Source organism: Mustela nigripes, chromosome 7 (genome assembly GCF_022355385.1).
Source record: "Mustela nigripes isolate SB6536 chromosome 7, MUSNIG.SB6536, whole genome shotgun sequence".
NCBI lineage: Eukaryota > Metazoa > Chordata > Mammalia > Carnivora > Mustelidae > Mustela > Mustela nigripes.
This window is the reverse complement of record NC_081563.1, coordinates 95,980,939-95,998,925: the sequence shown is the minus strand read 5'-3', so window position 1 is coordinate 95,998,925 and position 17,987 is coordinate 95,980,939. Positions and strand designations below refer to the sequence as shown.

At 49.3% G+C, this 17,987-nt stretch overlaps 1 protein-coding gene across 4 annotated transcripts in view; it reads right to left on the bottom strand.

Annotated features, from left to right (window-relative positions):
* Positions 1-415: 415 nt before the first annotated feature.
* The window catches only part of RALGAPA2 (Ral GTPase activating protein catalytic subunit alpha 2), a 319,809-nt gene continuing 302,237 nt past the window's right edge, over positions 416-17,987 (bottom strand). For all 4 annotated transcript variants that reach the window (XM_059406444.1, XM_059406445.1, XM_059406447.1 and 1 more), the window contains 2 exons: positions 7,118-7,157; positions 416-3,777 (listed from right to left, as the gene is read on the bottom strand). In XM_059406444.1, coding sequence (XP_059262427.1) covers positions 7,153-7,157 — 5 coding nt within the window. In that variant the 3' untranslated portion in view covers positions 416-3,777; positions 7,118-7,152. The remainder of the gene's footprint in view (positions 3,778-7,117; positions 7,158-17,987) is intronic.

The window sequence follows — 17,987 nt, the reverse complement described above, 5'->3', positions numbered from 1 at the left end:
TCAATAACTATTTGTGAAATGGACCAATGGTTGATTTTTAGGTAGCTCGACTGTCCAATATGTTGGAAGTACCCCAGTGCCCAGAGCATGGACTAGCCTAAGACGCTGGTGGAGACCATCTGGCCAGGCTGTTGAAACGTGACGGTTGGAGAGGTGAGACAGGGCCATCAATGGGGCCTCAACCACACCAACAGGGATTGGTATTACCATTTATCACCACTTACTCACAAAGACAAACACTCAAAGTCAGCCTCTTGCTCATCAGGGCTGGGGATTCCCTACTGACTTTACGTAAACACATTTGTAAATTTCCCCGGAGTGGTACTGGCTACCATTTTGGATACATAATTAAGTTTTGGTTTGGAAAAAAAAAAAGGCTTTTGAGCAACTCTGATAAAACAGAACACAAGCCATCTTTTGTGAGATGCCAGGATAAACTTTATTTTCCTAGAAACTATAATGAAAACGAAAGAAACATGCACCTAAGTGCTGTGTTTCTACTTTATTAAATCATCACAGTAAATCAGAATGAAAGAGAGGTGGGTAGACTGGAGAGTCGAGCGGCAGTCATCAGCGGAGCTGTGTGCTTTTCCGGGTAGGCACACGCCTGCAAGGGCGGACTGTATGAAGGGGTCCAGCCCACCGAGGCCTAAACCCAGATGTGGGGCATGAGGCAATTAAATAAGAGAGAGCAAAATAAAGAGCAAATGACATCCTATAACTTAATTCCCCATATTTATCGGTTTCTCTTTCTTATTTACATAAACTAAATGTTGTCGACCTGAACTCCTAAGAAAACATTCACTTAATGTGTATATCATACACAGGTACTGAGTGCAGCTAGAACAGTGGTTGTTTCATGTCGAATTTCCCTCCAGTAGATACAGACACGACGCAGTCCCATGTGAGACGTCACAGTAAGTTGAGCTCCAGCTTCCAGACGATACAGACGGACCTGGAAGGGAAGTGCAGGCTGCCACACTGGGAGGAAGGTCAGGAAGACGTGATTTGCATGGTCTGTGGATCTGAGTGATCTCTTGTTCAGAAGGCTGGGGGTCCCGTCCGTCAGTCCCTCTTGTGAAGACAAGACTTGCCTCCCCTTCCTCCCTTGGCTTTTAGCAAACTGCAGCCGTCACTGCATGAAGACACCATGACAGTCACTTACCCAAGCGAAATTTCCTTACTACTGTCTACTACTTCAGATTTTACTATTTTTAAGAAGTCATCGTTTTGTTTTTTTAAAGTACAAAAACCTTCTTAGTAAGGCTATGGGACATCAGCTTTGCTTTGGACGGAAATCAGTGTGTGCAGAGATCAGTGTGAAGAGAAGTGGGGGGACAGGCTTGGCCCTGCCCAAGATCCAGCAAATCTTACCCATTTGGGGCTGATTAGGGCCACTTTTGCTCACAGATGGCTGACCTACTAATGTGACGAGTCAGCACTGGGACTCAGGTGGGTCCCCGCTGGATGAGTGACCCTCCATTATTTTGCTGGAAAGGCATTTATTGCAAAAAGCACAATATTTGCTTTTCTAAGTGAAGAAAAAAAAAAAAAAAAGAACTTGATCATCTCAATTTTCCACCCCAAATAACAAAAATGATTCAGGTCCACGTGATTGTAAGCAAACCTGGCTGCTAGGTTTCCTGTTTCCCTATTCCACACCAATGCTGCTGCTGACAGCAGTAGGCTCAGAAGCAGCTCCAGTCCCCAAACCGTGGGTCTTAGGGATGTTAAAATCAGTAGGAATGACAGGAAAGGTCTAGGTATTTGCTGCCTACAACTTAATTTCCCATTTGCAGGATAGGAGGACTGGTTCTGAGAGATAAAATGGAATCATGAAATAGGGAAGTTCAGTGCGACTTCTGCCACAGGGGATTTCTAGAGCCTGGAAATGAAATGTCCTCCCAGAAGCTACTGGCTGTCAGAGCCTGCCTGGGATTCTGGAGCCCAGGTACGGGTGATGTGCTCCCCTACAGGAATGAGGTCTGGGCACTTTGTAAATATCCAGTGGAGCAACTCAACACGAGTCTGGAGTCTGAGCGACAGCGGACAAACTGTGCAGACCCGAAAGTCCAAATTATTAAAAAGATAGCGGTGGGTAGCTGGGGCAGGGTTGGAGAAGATAAGAATCGTGGCATTTGCTGACACAACAGAAAATGCTGTGACATTCGTGGCTTCATGCCACGAAGCCCCCAGTGAGCCAACCAACTGGGCCCATTTACCGAACAGCCCAAAGTGACTAAGGCTTACTTCTCTTTCTTTCAGGTTCGGGTAACCTCCAAGACACTGTCTGTGAGCCTGGGCCTCATGCCCTACCTGCAGTCCTCTCTAAAGCTGAAAAACAAGTTCTCTCTAGACTTAGAAGGTCTATCCTTCCCTAGGAATTTCTCGATCCTTCCTCAATTGTCCCGTAAGCAAGCCTGGCTCCTGGGTCTGCTTGTTTCTCTCCAGCAAGGGTCAGGTACCAGCCAAAACAACGCAACGGCGGATGGAAAGAAGTGACTGGTCAGTAAAAACGGCCACTCTGATGGACTGAGAGGGCTCAGCGGACTCACCAGGAAGGGGACCAAAGCTGCCAGGGGGGACACATAAGTGGGCACAGAGCAGAGAGGCAGAGGGTTAAGGGAGGCAGGGAAGCACCCTTTCAGGGACCGATCTTTCTTGGGTTCCTAGTGCCTGTGTTCTATGTGCTGCCCACCCATCCCTTCTGGAGATGGGCTGCAGGCCTAGGTGAGAGGCAGAGGGCCAGAGAGCTCTTCCTAACTGAAGTTCCTGTCACTGACACCCTCAGACACCCAGCAAGGATGCTGGCCAAGCACAGCTGGAAGTTCGAGCTTTTCATTTCTTTTTCTTCTTTTTAAACAGATTCAACATGCCTTTCTTGGAATCAAAGGGGTAGAAAGCCCCCATTTGTGCCATGGCCCTCCCCCAGCAGTGGACAGGAGAGCACAACTGCAGGGCAAAGCTTCTGGAGGCAGAGGGACATCACAAGGGTGGGGGGGACTGTCTCAAACTAGCTTCTGTGTTGGTGTGCTCCTGTGTGTTGATGTGGGGGCTGTGCTGAGCTGGGCCCTGGAAGCTTCCTGACCTACAGGTGCTTTCATAGGGATAGGACCCTGTTTCCTCCAGGATGGCTGGAAAAACCTCTTCCCAGTTAGTGGGCATCAGGCACCAGGTGGAAAACACTCAGCAACTCAGATAAAACTTCTCCTGGGCCAAAGACCCTAGGGAAAGCCAATTTCCATGATGATGAAATTTTTGAGTAAACCATAAATCCTAACATTAAGACCTAGTGAAATCAATGCAGAGAAAATTCCTCAGTTTAACAGCTGTTTTGCCAGCCCTTCTGTGAATCTTGCTTGGGTTTATAAACAACTCGGGGTATAGAAACCAGTTGCTCTCCACCCCTTCCCTAAAGCCCAGAATCTTCTCCTGTCATCCCAGCCAGGAGCAGTGGCATCAATGCCCACGAGAGTGGGTCTGTCTCTGGTTGTTGGCGACCTTCCCCTCTTCTTCTTTGGAAGCTCAAGTTTCGTGAGGTTCTAGGGCAAGACGACACGGCCCGGTGAGAAAATCCAGCCTGCGGCATTCTGGTGGGGTTCCCCTTTAATTTCGGATGCTTGTTAATGGGAAGATGTGTCGAGGACACCGGCAGAGCAGTCATGTTTCCCGGAGTCTCTGTGTTTGGGGGTTCGGGGTGGGGGAAGGGGGCGTCTCATTGATCTCCTCCTTGCCAAGAGGTGCCATGAGTAGGCACTCAGGCTGGCGGCCAGGGTCCTGCAAGGGAAGCAGAGAAAAGCCAAGTCACGGCACCAGGAGAGGCCCTGAGGGCACAGATCCAAGAAGAACCTGTGGTCCTCAGGACACATGGCACCACTTCCTCAGAAAGGCTTTGATGATCTCCCTTTGTCACTGGGGCAGAGATGTTTGCTGAGTGAATCAACACGTGAATGTCTGTCCTCCGGATCTTTACTCTAGACTCTCGGGCAGCAGAACCAAGCTATGAGTCTTCCTGAAATTCACCTGGCCTCACCATCCCATCCACAAGCGAAGAATGAAGAGAAAAAGCCCCTCATTGCAGTAAGGGGAAGAGGAGCCAGGGAGGCAGCAGCATGGCCCAGACAGAGTCCATGAAGAAGCCAGGACAACTTGATGGACAGCTTCAGGGACCCCTGCCTGTGTTATTATTTACGTGCATTTACATAGTGATATTCACCTGATGAGTTATAACTGGATTCTTCCCCAAAGGGTCTGAGAGAGGGCTCAGGACCAAATTGCTTGCCAGAATGGGTCCAGATGAGCATAGCGCTATTTAACACTAGAGGGAAGAGGAGTAGAATCCAAGCGAGCGTGTCTGCACCTTTCCCCCTCCCCAGGGCAGCTGCGAGGGTGCTCAGAGGAATCCAGGAAAGCCTGCTGCAACACCCAGCCCCAGTTGCTGCTAGAGTCTGGTCTCCCCCGGGGCCAGGCTGTGAGGGAGAGGCTCTGTTTCATCACCCCTCTTCCCCCGCAAGCTATTTTTAAGCTGGCTGTGTTATACCCCAAGCTTCCGGGCTCCAAACAAACCCCAGAAGCAGGCTTTCTGTCCTCCTCCCAGCATGCTTTACTTCCAGGGGTTTGGCCTTTGAAATTTTTATTATTATTGGCATTTGCGATTAATTGATGTAAGTTGTCTTATTCACAGACAACATCTTTTCTCATTTTCTGACCTTACCTTATTGTTTCTAGGAAGAGCCTCTGAAATCAATACCCACAAACATGCTTGGGCCTGAGAAGATGGCCTTCCCTAGTGGGTTCCCAATTCCAGCGCCTTAAGATGCCCACCGTGGAGGGGGGTGGCTCTACTATCTCTTTTTTTTTTTTTTTTTAAGATTTTATTTATTTATTTGACAGCGAGAGATCACAAGTAGGCAGAGAGGCAGGCAGAGAGAGAGAGAGGAGGAAGCAGGCTCCCTGCTGAGCCAGAAAGCCCGATGCGGGACTCGGTCCCAGGACCCTGAGATCATGACCTGAGCCGAAGGCAGCGGCTTAACCCACTGAGCCACCCAGGTGCCCCAGCTCTACCATCTCTTGACTGCCAGTCTGGTCCCTGTAAGGCCGGGCAGAGAGAGGAAATGTCTGGGGTTCTCATCTTTTAAAAAACAGGCTGCTTTTGACAAAGGCAGTACAGCTATACCGACCTCCATGACAGAGATGGCATTGGTAAAAGGTCTCTCTCTCTCTGTCCCCTCTGGACACAGGGGTGAACAAACCTGATTCAATCCTAGATGATGTTCCATTTTGAAACACTTTCACTTTGAATTGTCTAAGATTTTGCATTTCTCACTAGGAGCCACTCTACCCAGTATTGTAATCAGATCGATTGGGAGAGAGGGAAGGAAAAAGAAAATAAAAAGCTAGCAAATGAAAAAGATGAAATGATGTTCAAAGCTATGATATTAAATGAAAGAGTAATTGTAGATGGGAAGGAAATATCGAACACCCCCAGTTGGGGAGGGCAAAGGGGGGGTGTTGCATGCTGCTTTCCAGCAGTGGGGCAGGATGGCAGGCAGACAGACGGACAGCAGGTAGACAGAGGGACGGCAGGCAGGCAGCGGACTTTGAGGAATGCATGAAGTTCTGCAAAACGAACACCACCACCACCCCCCCTCCCCGCAACGAAAGCCGAGCCCCCCCCAGAGCCAGAGACTGCGTGGCAGTGCCCTTGCATTCCTCCAGTCCCCTTCTTCCCCACTCTGGCACATCCCCAGCCTGTGATGGCTCCTGCCGTGCCCACTGCACCCCGTGATTGATGGGGAGGCGGCAGCTGGGGAATGGGTTGGTGGTCCACAAAGGAGGTAATTCCACTCGCAAGCTGCCGGCAGCCGCTCCACTCTGTTCGGCCCTTTCCTCCTGCTGGAAGCCGGGGGTCTGTTCCAAGGGCACTCAAGCCCCACTTGGCTGCTCTGTAGTAGGAGCGGGAGAGGACGCATGCATATGGGGTCCCAGCCCATAAAGACTTCTGCAGGAGGCCCCCACTCTGGAGAGCACTGGATAGCCCCACTCTCCTCCACCCACCACGAGCACTGGGGTTGGTGGGGGCACATTGCCTCTGGGAGCTCAAGCCAGTGGGCCTGGTTTGGAACAGTTCTGGGACTGAGCCAAAGCTGCAGCTGAGGGCACAAGAAAGGGCTGCTGGGCGGTAGGGTCGGCTCGCTGTGGCAGGGACTGCTCGTCTGCTCTGCAGGTGGAGGAGGGTGATGCTGTGGATGAACCCACAAGTCTAGATGCTAACATTCCATCTGCGTAGCTCCTGAGATGGTGATGGGCATCTGTGCCATGCGTTCCTCTGTGATGACACGGTTAATAAATGACAGCTCACTGGTGTCCTCCCGTATTATTGTGAACATCATCACCATCTGGTCTCTCTTCCACCTGTGAGCCCACGAGTTGGTGCAGCCCCGGCTGCCTCCGGCCAGCACTGCTACAAGGTGGCACCCGGACGGGCCTGGACCTCAAAGCCAGGGCAGAAAGGAGAAGCCCACGGAGGTCACACCTGCTGCCGCCAGCCTGCCCTCTGGGTCCTCAACTGCAGCCCATCCCCGGTTCTCCACCCTCTGTGTTCCCCCAGCTTTTGTCTTCTTCCTCCCCCAGCTGTTCCATTCAACAGCCCCCCAGACAACCTGCCCTCCCTGCACGGAGGCCTCGGAGGCGCCCATTAAGGCAAGCGGTCAAAGGCCGGCCCAGCACGTGCCACATCTTATCAGCCCATCTCAACATCCTGCTCCTCCTGGCTTGGGCAACAAAAAAGAGGGCGGCCCCTTGGTCCACGGGCTCCCCGTGGCCCCGCACACAAAAGGGCGGGTGACAAAGACATTTTCTGGGATGGCAGGTGTTGGTGTCGGATTCCCCGCAGAGCGCACGGGCAGAAGAAAGGCGAGGCTGGGTTTCCCCGGGCAGCACAGACATGCAGGGGCAGGAGTGTGGGCAGGGCCCCTCGGGAGGGAAGGTGGGAGGCAGCAGGCACTCGAGGGGACATTTCAGCACGGGGTTAGCCCTGGATGGAGGCGGGTTAGTGAATTCATGCACCCCTACCCGACAGCACAGTGGCTGGGCAAATCCCAAGCCTCAGTCTTACCTTGCTCAAACATGGCAATGAGATCTTGACATATTTTAATCTGAAAGGAGAGAACATGAAATCAAATGAATACAAGCCCAGTAAACCCACAGCCCAACCTGATAATGAACACAGTGCTAATAATACATTTATTCCTGTGCTGCTTGGGTGTTGTCACAGCTTTGGAGATCATTACGAACTGAAAAGTCACTTAAAATTCTCCTTGGCAGGACAGAATTCTAGCTGCCATCACATTTATAGATGTGAAATGAGAAAGACAATAGCGTTTCTAGGATGTGTTGTGTAGATGCTGCTGGGAGCTCCATGGGCACCAGGCAGCACTGACCACAGGTCCCTTTTCCTGTCACCCCTTATCTGCAGACTGATTTGGTCGAAAATACATCAAAAATAAGAATGTTCAAGAGGAGCATTTGGAATTCAGTAGATGACCTGAAAAAAATACTTGCCAGGCTCTAAGTGTGCAAGTTTGTGTGCCTCTTCATTTCATTTCACAGGTTTCTGAGGTGTACACAGTGTGTTAATTCAGTACTAGTGTCAACGGTGATGTGACAGTCCCCAGGGAGGAGGCAGGCAGCCTGCTGCATAGTAGGCAGCTGGGAAGGGGGCCCTGCTGTGGTGAGATCGGACTGCAAGCTCACCCTCCCGCCCAGAGCAGGAGGATCTCAGTAGTCAAGCTGACCCCGACACAGGATCCGAGTTTTATGGACTTGGTGACAGGTTTTCTTAATTTCCCCCACCCCTCCCACAGACAGTATATTTCCTAGTGGGTTTCCCTTAGCAAGTCCTCAGCCTCATTCTCTACCAGGCATAGCTCCTCACCCCAACCCCCATGCCACTCCTGAATTCAGTGTCACTAGACCACCATCAAATCTGGACAAAGGATATTCATCAGTGACACGGACTGCTGTCTGCTCAGCCGCAGTTGTAAACTTGGATTGTCTATTGATCCTGCCTGCCAAGGTTGGCACGGGGAGCAGGGCCAGTTTCTAAGACGATGGTTCAGAAGGCTGTCAGAAGGACCACTGACATACTGTTAAGTGGCGTTCTCCAGAAGAAATGTGCACCTCTACAATCTGTTGAAAATTCATCCCCTCTGCAGAATTATTTGGGGTTAGGAATTTCAGGATAAATGGCCTGCTCCTTCTCTATACGTTGATAGTGCTCTAGCCCAGAGGAAGTGCTTGCGACTGGCTGCTTGCTGGTAACAGACTAGAATGTTTTCCATGGATCCTGGATAACATAATGATCTCGATTTCCTGCTTTCTCCCAATGCACTGTGCTGTGCACAGTGTGGCACCCATTTCTGTGCACGGAAAATGGCAGGCGTACAACATCTCTCCGAAGGTCTCTCTTCTTTCAGTTGGGGAGGCCCAGCTTTTCAGGGTAGCCCCCCGCTACCTACCCTCTCCAGTGTGAGCAAAGGGTCTCTTCATGAAGGGACTCCTTGGCCTCCCTCCGCTGCAACCTCTTCAGCGCTGGTTATGCTGGGCGTACCAAGAAAGCAGATGGCGCAGCTAACAATGGATGACTTGTTTGTAATTGCTGATGAGGACTGGTTTGCTCCTCTCCCCAGTGCGTCCCCAGATGCAGCCTGGTGTGGTGTGCTGGACCAAACAGAATGTCTCAGCAACTGCCAGTCCATGGGTGAGTTAAGGAGATGCAAAAGACAGAGACAGTTGGAGGCTGCCTTAATTATTCCGTGGGGCTCAAATGTCACTTGCCCTTGACACACAGGCAGTGCTACTGAAGGGTGGGGGCCTGCACTTGGAACAGAGGAGTAGGGCTGTCAGCTTCCTGATACGTCCCTGGGGGTGAGCGTGAGGTACCTGCTAGCCCGGGCAGCATTGGAAGGCACCAGTCGAGAGTACATGGGGTGTGGAGAGGAGGGACGGGAAGGAAACAGTAGGCCTGTGATGCTTAGGGGGATGTGGGAGAGATACAGAGCGTAATTACTTCATCTTTTCATCAACTGGGCACGTGAGATGTGCCAGGTTCTGTTCCAGGCTCTTGGTTACAGCCGTGAACAAAGCAGATGAAGCTCCTGCCTGTGGGGGGCTTTGGTGGCTGAGCTGTGGCCTGCATTCTAGCAGAGTGGTACCACCCCTTGGGTGGGCGGCAAGATCTTATTTTTTATATGCTGAAAGCCCAGATATAGGTATGGCAATTAAACAAACACTTGGGATTTCTGGTGTTTTGGGAAGAGGAGACAAAGGAGGAAATCCAAATGTCTTGGGGACCTCTGCGGTGGGGACTGGAGCCACACCAGGTGGGAGAGACTCTGTTCGCGTCTAAGAGCAGGGGAGTGAGGCCCCTCTGGGGAGAAGCCTCTGCGTGTCACGACACACCAAGGGGCTAAAATTCAGGCATTTGGTGGCTCTGAGTGGAGAATCCAGAAGCCACTCGTAGAGAAAGATGTCCTGCTTCGTGGGCCTCTTGCAGCTTCTTGGCTACTCCGGATATCAACGAGGATTTGCTACAACACAGGAAACAATAGTCTTGATTGGAGGAGAGCTGTGTTCCACACAGCTCTGCCTTGTGGTCTTTTTGAGGCTTGTGTACTCGGGCAGGCCTCACCGGGAGAGCGGAAGAGCAAGGATTTGAATGGAACTTCTCATCTCCGAGGAAAGGCTGCCATCCGGGACCGCCACCTGGGAGGACAGTGGGCAGAATCGGACAGGAAAAGCTTCTCCTTGGGTCCTTATTATTGAACAGTCAGTGTGGAAAATGATGAACTGGTTCAAGATAATTGAGGAAGGGACTGGTTTTGCGAGCTGGCATGGCTGAGGGAGAGAGACAGTGGACCGCGGTTCCAGCTTCAGGCGCACGCTAAGTATCCTCCCAGCAGGAAGGTGGACAGAGTGGGAGATCAGAGAGCTGTCTGGGCTATTCAGACCCCTTGGAATGGCTCTGAGGAAGGGAACAGGTGCAGCCATGGATGGGGTAAGCCTGCCTACATGCTCAACTCAACACTGGCAACTCAAGACCAGTGGGAATTAGCCAGCTTAATTAACATTTCCAAATGGCCCAAGGATGGCTTCCAGTATTTCCAACCCAGCAGCATTGGCTGTGTCCTGGCCCTGGCCCTGGCTCTGGCTTCTTCTTTTTGGTCGTTGGTCTTGCCCATCAACTTTGGTTCTGAATCAGAAAGCTGGGACAGCTGGACCAAAAGGCAGGCAGGCAGAGAGCGCAGGTCCTGTGTGTCTGCACGTGCATAAGCACCTGTGCAGGGACTTAGCAAGCAAGTGGGATGCCCATGGAGTTCTCTAACACTCTTCTCTTTTCTTCCACAGCTATAATGTACTCATATGGCTCCATGGTTAAACTGAACTAAATTATACATTTAAGATTAATATCTTGGTTTCAGCTTTTCTTGTCAGGCCCCTGCAGAGACAGAGGTTTCTAGACCATCTTGCTATCTCACAGAACATGAATACAAAGATCTTGGTTACATCTTAGCCATGATAGGACTGTTCATTGTACAAGACTGAATTCACATCTCAGAAAGTGGCAAAACAGTATAGACAGTTTATAGCAGCAATATTCCTAACAGCCAAAAAGAAGGAATAGTCAAATGTCCATCAACCGATGAAAGGATTTACATGGATGAATTATATGGTAGGTGAATTATATCTCAATAATGCAGTTTGGAAAAAAATGGCAAAAAGGAACAGAAGGTGATCTGGGCAACAGCCCTGTCACTTCCTTTCCCAAAGTGATACAGCAGAAGTGGCTACAAGTTTTGGAAGAATCAGGTTCTCCCCACCACCCCGTGGATGCCCAGCTAGGCAGGGGGACAGGGTCACCTAGCGGATGCCAGCAGCAACTCTCCTCCTGTGTCACACCACAAACTCTCAACCCACCATCCTGAGAGCAAAGAAAATGGGGCTGTCTCTCAGACCACACACTAATCTTTCCTTCGAGGTTCTCTTGCGTTTATCCTAACTTGAGTTTATCCATCCCCTAAACACCCAGGAGTGGCCTCGGGTGGTGAGGTAGGACAACAGTGTAATTCTCCTCAGGACACGTTAGGATTCTGTGTGCAGCTTGGGACAACTTTTTACATTCTCTAATAATCAGCTGCTCAGGAAAACTTAGCAGTGTTGTCTGTGGCGACTTGAGGGAAGACAGGGAGTTCCAGGTATCTGTCTGAGGTGTCTGAGGAAACATCAAAGAAACAATGGGACTGTCTGGTTGTTAAACTGACGAAAGCCACCCTGTTGTCTTCAGACAGGAAGGAAGCAGTTTTATTCCATAATTAAGATGTTTTCTATATGTGAATTCTTTCTGTGGTGTTTCATTTGCCTCCTAAGGTAGGCAACACTTTGGTAACTTTCTTTTTTTTTTTTTTTTTTTTTTTTTACTTTGGTAACTTTCAATTACATTTCTCAGTTATCTGTGTCGAAGTGGCTGTGTATTTGCCACTGGACACACTGTAGAGGTCAGAAGTCCTATAAAATAGTCCTTTTGGCCTTTTGGGAGGAGCATTTTGCCTTTACCACAAAAGAAGGGCTCCCCCCGCCACAAGCAGGCCCCAAAAAGCAGGGGGCCTCTCCAGGAGGGCAAAGAATCTCATTTGGCCAAGCCCCTGAGCCCTGGTCTTGACACGACCAGCCGCTTGATAATGAAAAAAACCAACACTCCTCAGTTCCCAAACTGCCAAAGAGATGAATCTTGCTCTGTGGAGGGCAGACTGTGGGGGAAAGTGTGCAGTCATGTGATTTCTACATATAGGTAAAGAGCCTTTACTACTCATCGATTGTTCTAGAGACTGTTTTTCTCAGAGCAAAACAATGCCAAGGAATCTTCTCTCTTGTATCCTAGATCTTATGGCTCAACGCAAGTCCTTTTATGTGTCTTCTGTGCACCGGGGATGGTTATCTACCATGATTCTCCATGCTAGCCCACGGGTTCCTGACTACTGGATTCTGGTGTGAGTTTGGCGGAGGCGAGTCTTAAGCAGGTGGGGGACAAATGATCACAGGTCAAAGTGCTGCCCCATCCCCTTTTCATTTTCTTCTTCCCACCACGCAAATCTTCCCCTACAAGAGGTGGGTGTCACGTGCTCCCCTCACCTGTTCCATTCCAGTTAGGGGCTGCATTCTGTGGCACCAGGGGGAGGGATTGTCATCAGGGGCCCCTCTAGTGGCCCCATGGAGAATGTTCGGGGTAACATCTCTTGGATCACAACATTCGTTCATTACTCAACATATATTCTGTGCCTGCTGTGTAGCAGGGGATGGGAATACATGGGGAACAAAATATTATCTGACTAGCTTCGCTCCCGCCCCTCCCCTGGAATATCCTCCCCACAGGAGTCACAGTGATCTTTTTAATCAAGAACCATACCATGTGACCCCACTGCTTAACACCCTCCAGGAGATGCCCAGCTCACTAGAGTAACAGCCAAGGTCTTTCTCTAGGCTTGTGAGGCTGTTCTGACCTTCCTCCTCCTCCTCACCCCCTTGCTGGCTCTACCCTAATCACACTGGGCCCCTCACTGTCCTCAGTTGTGCCAGAAAAGCATCAGCCTTGGGGTCTTTGCATTTGCTATTCTGTCTGCCTGGAGTGCTTTCCCCCAAGATTTAAATGGCTTGCTCCCTCACTTCCTTCAAGCCTCTCCTCAAATGTCACCTTCTCAGTGAGGCCCATTTTATTTTATTTTTTTCAATGATTTTATTTGAGAGAGAGCGAGAGAGTGCATGGGTGGGGCGGGGTGCAGAGGGAGAGGGAGAGGGAGAAGCAGACTACCTGCTGAGCAGGGAGCCTGATGTGGGGCTCCATCCCAGGACCCTGAGATCATGACCTGAGCCGAAGGCAGACACTTAACTCACGGAGCCAGCCAGGCACTCTCTCATCCCCCATTTTAAATGGCACCCCATAGCTCCTGACAGTAGACCAGCATCTTCACTCATCTAAAAGATAAGTCTCACGAAGGGTGGACTGCTGTTTTGCCCATTTCTATACCTTCTCCATTAGTGCACAGTAAATATTTATGGAACGAATGTCTGAAGTCCCTGACTTATGTGGCGATGCTCTGAGGAATGAAGCTACAGTTCCCATCTACCTAGGCTGTACCAAAGGTACATGTATGTCCCCAGGACTTGAGGTGGTCTGAGTTTTAATATCTAAATATGGTGTCACCAGCTTTGGGTAACTGGAATAAAGAGCAGAGTCAGCCCAGTGACCCGAAAAGCCCAATTTCTGGCTTCTTCCTTTCTTCTCTGTGGTCACCTCTTCTCTGGGACTCTTGCCCTGATGTTGAGTGGGCCAACATCCCCAGGTCAGGAGAGCCTGGGCTCAGAATGCTGCATGCCCAGATGTTACACAGGGCTCTGCCGTTAACCGGAGTCGGGCTGTTTCTCTAGCTGCTTCTCCAAGCCCTGGGGACAGAGCTAGGGAGCAGGGTTTCCCTAACTACCACGCATGGGCTCTGGGATGCAAATCAGCTTCAGGGTCTGCCTGGACGTATCTCAGCAGCCATGGCAGGAGAACCTGCACTCTGTGGTTTTGCCTGAGATCAGGGAGGGGGGAACAGGACCCTGCCATCTGAGTCCTGGAAGACCTGCAGCAGCTTTCCTCACCTCGGGCAATGCCAAGGTCAGACGACCTTGCTGGAGAGAAGAGAGGCTGGGTGACTATGTAGGATGAGGACGCTGCCACAGGTAATGGCTGAGCACTGGGGGGTATGGTGGAGGGGGACGCCGAAGGGTCCTGGTGTGGGGACATAGGCAATGGGATGTGTCCTCTATGCATCTGGGATTTTATTGTCTCATTTTCCTGAAGTGCCTGAAAAATAGGGTTTTGCCTTTTCTTTCTCTCTTTGCACTCTTTACAGAGATGTCGTAAGGTTTCTTCTGTGCTGAGAAATGAATTTTGGCCATGTCAATGCTGTAAATCTGTATTTTTTTTTTTTAAGATTTTATTTATTTATTTGACAGAGAGAGAGCACAAGTAAGCAGAGCAGCAGGCAGAGGGAGAGAGAAAAGCAGGCTCTCTGGTGAACAGGAAGCCTGATGCGGGGCTCGATCCCAGGACCCCGGAACCATGGCCCAAGCCGAAGGCAGCTGCTTAACCAACTGAGCCACGCAGGCACCCCTGTAAATCTGTTTTTTATATTATTTATTTTTAAACAAAGTTGACTGGCATGTTTCCCATTTTTTAGGGATTATTTTTTTCCTCCCTGGCCTTTTGAGGGTCTTTGAAGGTTAACTGGAGAAAAGTAACCAGCTTTTCTGTCTATTATGCTATGCAGAGGTTTACTTCCTAGTCATCATTGTATAGCCTTCTGGAAAAGGACAGTATAAAATATTCTTTCTTTTTTCCATCAGCAGACTTAAATGCTGGTAAGAGAGATTCCATTTGGCCTCTGCTTTGGTTTAGTTGTTGCTCAAGCAAAACCATGGAGTTTTCCTCGCACCCACCCTATGGGCTGAGGTTTGCACCTATTCCACCTGTTAGAACTGGGAGAACATGACCATCACAGCTGTGGTTCACAAGGAACATGAACATGGGGTGTTGGAAAACTCCAGGTTCTTCTAAAACAAATCTTGAAGATTATTTGAAATAAGATTTAAATAAGAGTAATTTCCAAAAATTGTCTCTGAGAAAAATTCTTGGTATCTGCTGGCCATCTCTTGGCAACTGCGAAAGTGTCACGGGAACCGTAATTAGCAGTTAGGGAGGGAGGAAGATGCCACTTGCATTTAAAACCCTGTAAGGACTGAGAAATCAGAACTAAACTGAAGATGGCATTTCACAGAAAAAGAAGCATCTTCAAGTTCTTCCAAAGAACAATTTAAATGTGATGTCAATACTTAAGAATGAATCATCTTGGGTCCCTTCTTTTTCTGGGAATCTGTGAACAACCCTAACCTCTGTACCAGCCCCAGGGGCAGGAGGGTCCCTACACGGGCTCTGAAAGGAGTCATTTCTTCCTCTGTGCTCTTTCCACGTTGACTGTCCCTCATATTATTCTTCTTGTCCATGGCCTTCCAGTTCTCGGACATCTCAAGTCTTAGCCAATGTGGGAAAGTTGAAAATTGACTGGCAGGAAGACTTAGTAGTGTATCTAACACATTTCATAAGTTTCCCGTCTCTTCCAGCCTTAGGAGATAGATGGTACAGCTCATCTCAGGGAAATCTCAACCCAAATGACCCAAATCATTGGCTCACTGTATCTTTCTTTCTTTAAACTGTATCTTTTTAATATGTGGTGACAGTTTAGAGGTAACTCATCTGGACATATTCATAAGTAGCCATGTTTTAGTAGTTCAAATACCTGCTTTTCCCCTAACAAGACTGCAAGCTCCAGAAGGATAGGGGACACATCGAAAATGAAGCTTCCAGAGCCTTCATGTTGCCTTAAGGTGCCCAGCACAGTCCCAAGGGTGGGGGAGGGCAGGGCCAATTCAGAGATGGCCCCATGGTCCAGGGAGTGCCATCGTTTCCTATTGGAACAAATGTCTGTCTCCTTTCTTTCTTCCCCCTCCCTGAGTAGACACTGAGGAGAATAAAAGCATTTTAAGAGGGAAAAAGGGATGAAAAGCATGAAGCAAAATCTGGTGCTAAACAGGACAATGAAGAATTCTCTTTAAAACCCACAATACTGCTTATGAAAGTATCCTGCAACACATTTCAGTTATTCAAACTGCATCATGTGGTCTGAGGAGTACTCAGGCCCTTCCCCCCGCCCCTTCTCACACCAGGCTTTGGCCATATTGCTTGCTCATCACCAGTCCACCGTCACTAGGAGACTAGGAAGGGAGGGAGCCTCCAAACACAATCATAGGAGTTCGTGCTGCCTCTGCCTCAGGCCCCACACACATCTGTGACCTGGAGACAAACAACAGTCTGAATCTTTCTATCCACATTTCTATTGTATTCCTCTTGCATATATATATTTTTTTTTTGAGCATGGTCATAAAATCACCTTGACTTTATTAAATGCGGTTTCCTGGATAACATAACAACTCCAGTGTGTATTTTTTTTTTAAATTTTTTATAAACATATATTTTTATCCCCAGGGGTACAGGTCTGTGAATCACCAGGTTTATACACACTTCACAGCACTCACCAAAGCACATACCCTCCCCAATGTCCATAATCCCACCCCATTCTCACCTCTTGCATATATTTTAAGAAAGAAGCCATACATGTGTCATTCTCTAAAGAATTTACCGCATTATAGCTAGCACACAAATTTACACAGGCTAAGGAAAACAAAGATAGGAGTGATAAGTTCAATGGCACTAAAATGAGGAACCAAGCATTACAGAGGTGGCTTGACAGTGCTTCTCAGCCCTGATTGCATAGTAAAATGCCCTCAGGAGTCTTTAAAAGGAAGTCCTCATGCCCAGGCCACACCCCAGACCGAGATACACACCTCTCTGGCGGAGGGTCAAGCGGAGATTTGCAGATGGGCTTGGGTAATGGGATTATGGGTGTTTTAAAGAAATCCTATGAATGCTTTATCACATTTTCAAGAAGAATACATTTTTAGTTTAAAAAAAAAATACATCATAGGGGTGCCTCGGTGGTTCAGTCAGTTGATCTGACTCTTGATTTTGGCTCAGGTCTGTGAGATCGGGTCCCATGCTCAGCAGGAAGTCTGCTTGAGATTCTCTCTTTCCTTCTCCTGTCCCTCAGCCCTGCTCTCTCTCTCAAATAAATAGTTCTATCTTAAAAAATATATATATATGTCATATGGAAAGGGGGTCAGAGTTGAGCTGGTGATGTGGACAGAAGATGTGGGCTGGCTCTGTGAGGAACTACTGGGATGGAACGATTGAGTGGGGTCGTTAGCTATTTGGAGGCCACGTGGCAACACTCACTTGGCTACAATCAAGTGTTTTGAGGGTGCTGAGTGGAGGTGGCCCTGAGTTCTTAAATAGACAGTGATAAAAGAGCACTTATATTTAGGGAAACTTCTGGATGATCTAAATGGAATTCTGAGCTTTCATCTGGGTCTTTAGCTAACATGAATAGCAAGTCAGCAGCCATGGCTCTGATGAATGGGACTGTCCTCACAGGGTGGGTGCTGCAATGGCATTTCCACAGTCATGGTCCCTGGCCTGTGCTCCCCTTCTAGGAGACAGGCCAATGGACAGGCAGCAGTGTACTCCAGGATGAGAAAGGAAGACTCAGGAGGCACATGTTCTAGGAGGAAGGCAGAAGCAAGACTGGCTGGAAGAGGTAGAGGGTTGCATAGTATGGAGTGAGGGAAAACGTGGGCACGGCAGCCCAGCAAACACTGGCTGAGGGGTCCTGTGGGCCGGGCACCGTGCTCATCTGTTTTTACACATACTAATTTGCTGAATCCTTATGAATACCCTAAAGGAAGGTTTTTATTAAACCCATCTTACAGAATCGTGCTGAGCCACAGAATGACAGCTAACTGGGCTGAGGCCACATGCTGGAACACAGATGACTCCAGCTATCCGGCTGTGGAAACCGGCCTTCTCGGGGAATCCCTCCTCCCTGCAAGGAGCCTCCAAGGCAGCTGGGAAGGCTGGTGCCAGGTAGAAGGTTCTGCTTAACGTTGAGCAAGGAGGACAGAAAGACAGTGGAATCTGAGAGACTGAGGTGGCTGTATGTGAGGAAGACAAGCAAAAGAAGGAAAACCTGGGCTGTATTAAATACCAAGGGAGGAAACTACAAACGCTGGCCATGGAGTATGAAGGATTAAAGCTTTGCTGATGGCTATTGCCTTCTGCTGCTATTCTATGGTTTGGTAGCAGTGTGGGGTGCATGGGCTCTGGGCCCAGGTTGCAGCTGTGTTTCTAGCACCCCCAAAATATCAGAAGCCTCTCTAGGTCTAGGAAACCTTTGGGACTGATATAGCCAGGACATGTGGAAGCCTCTGATGCACAT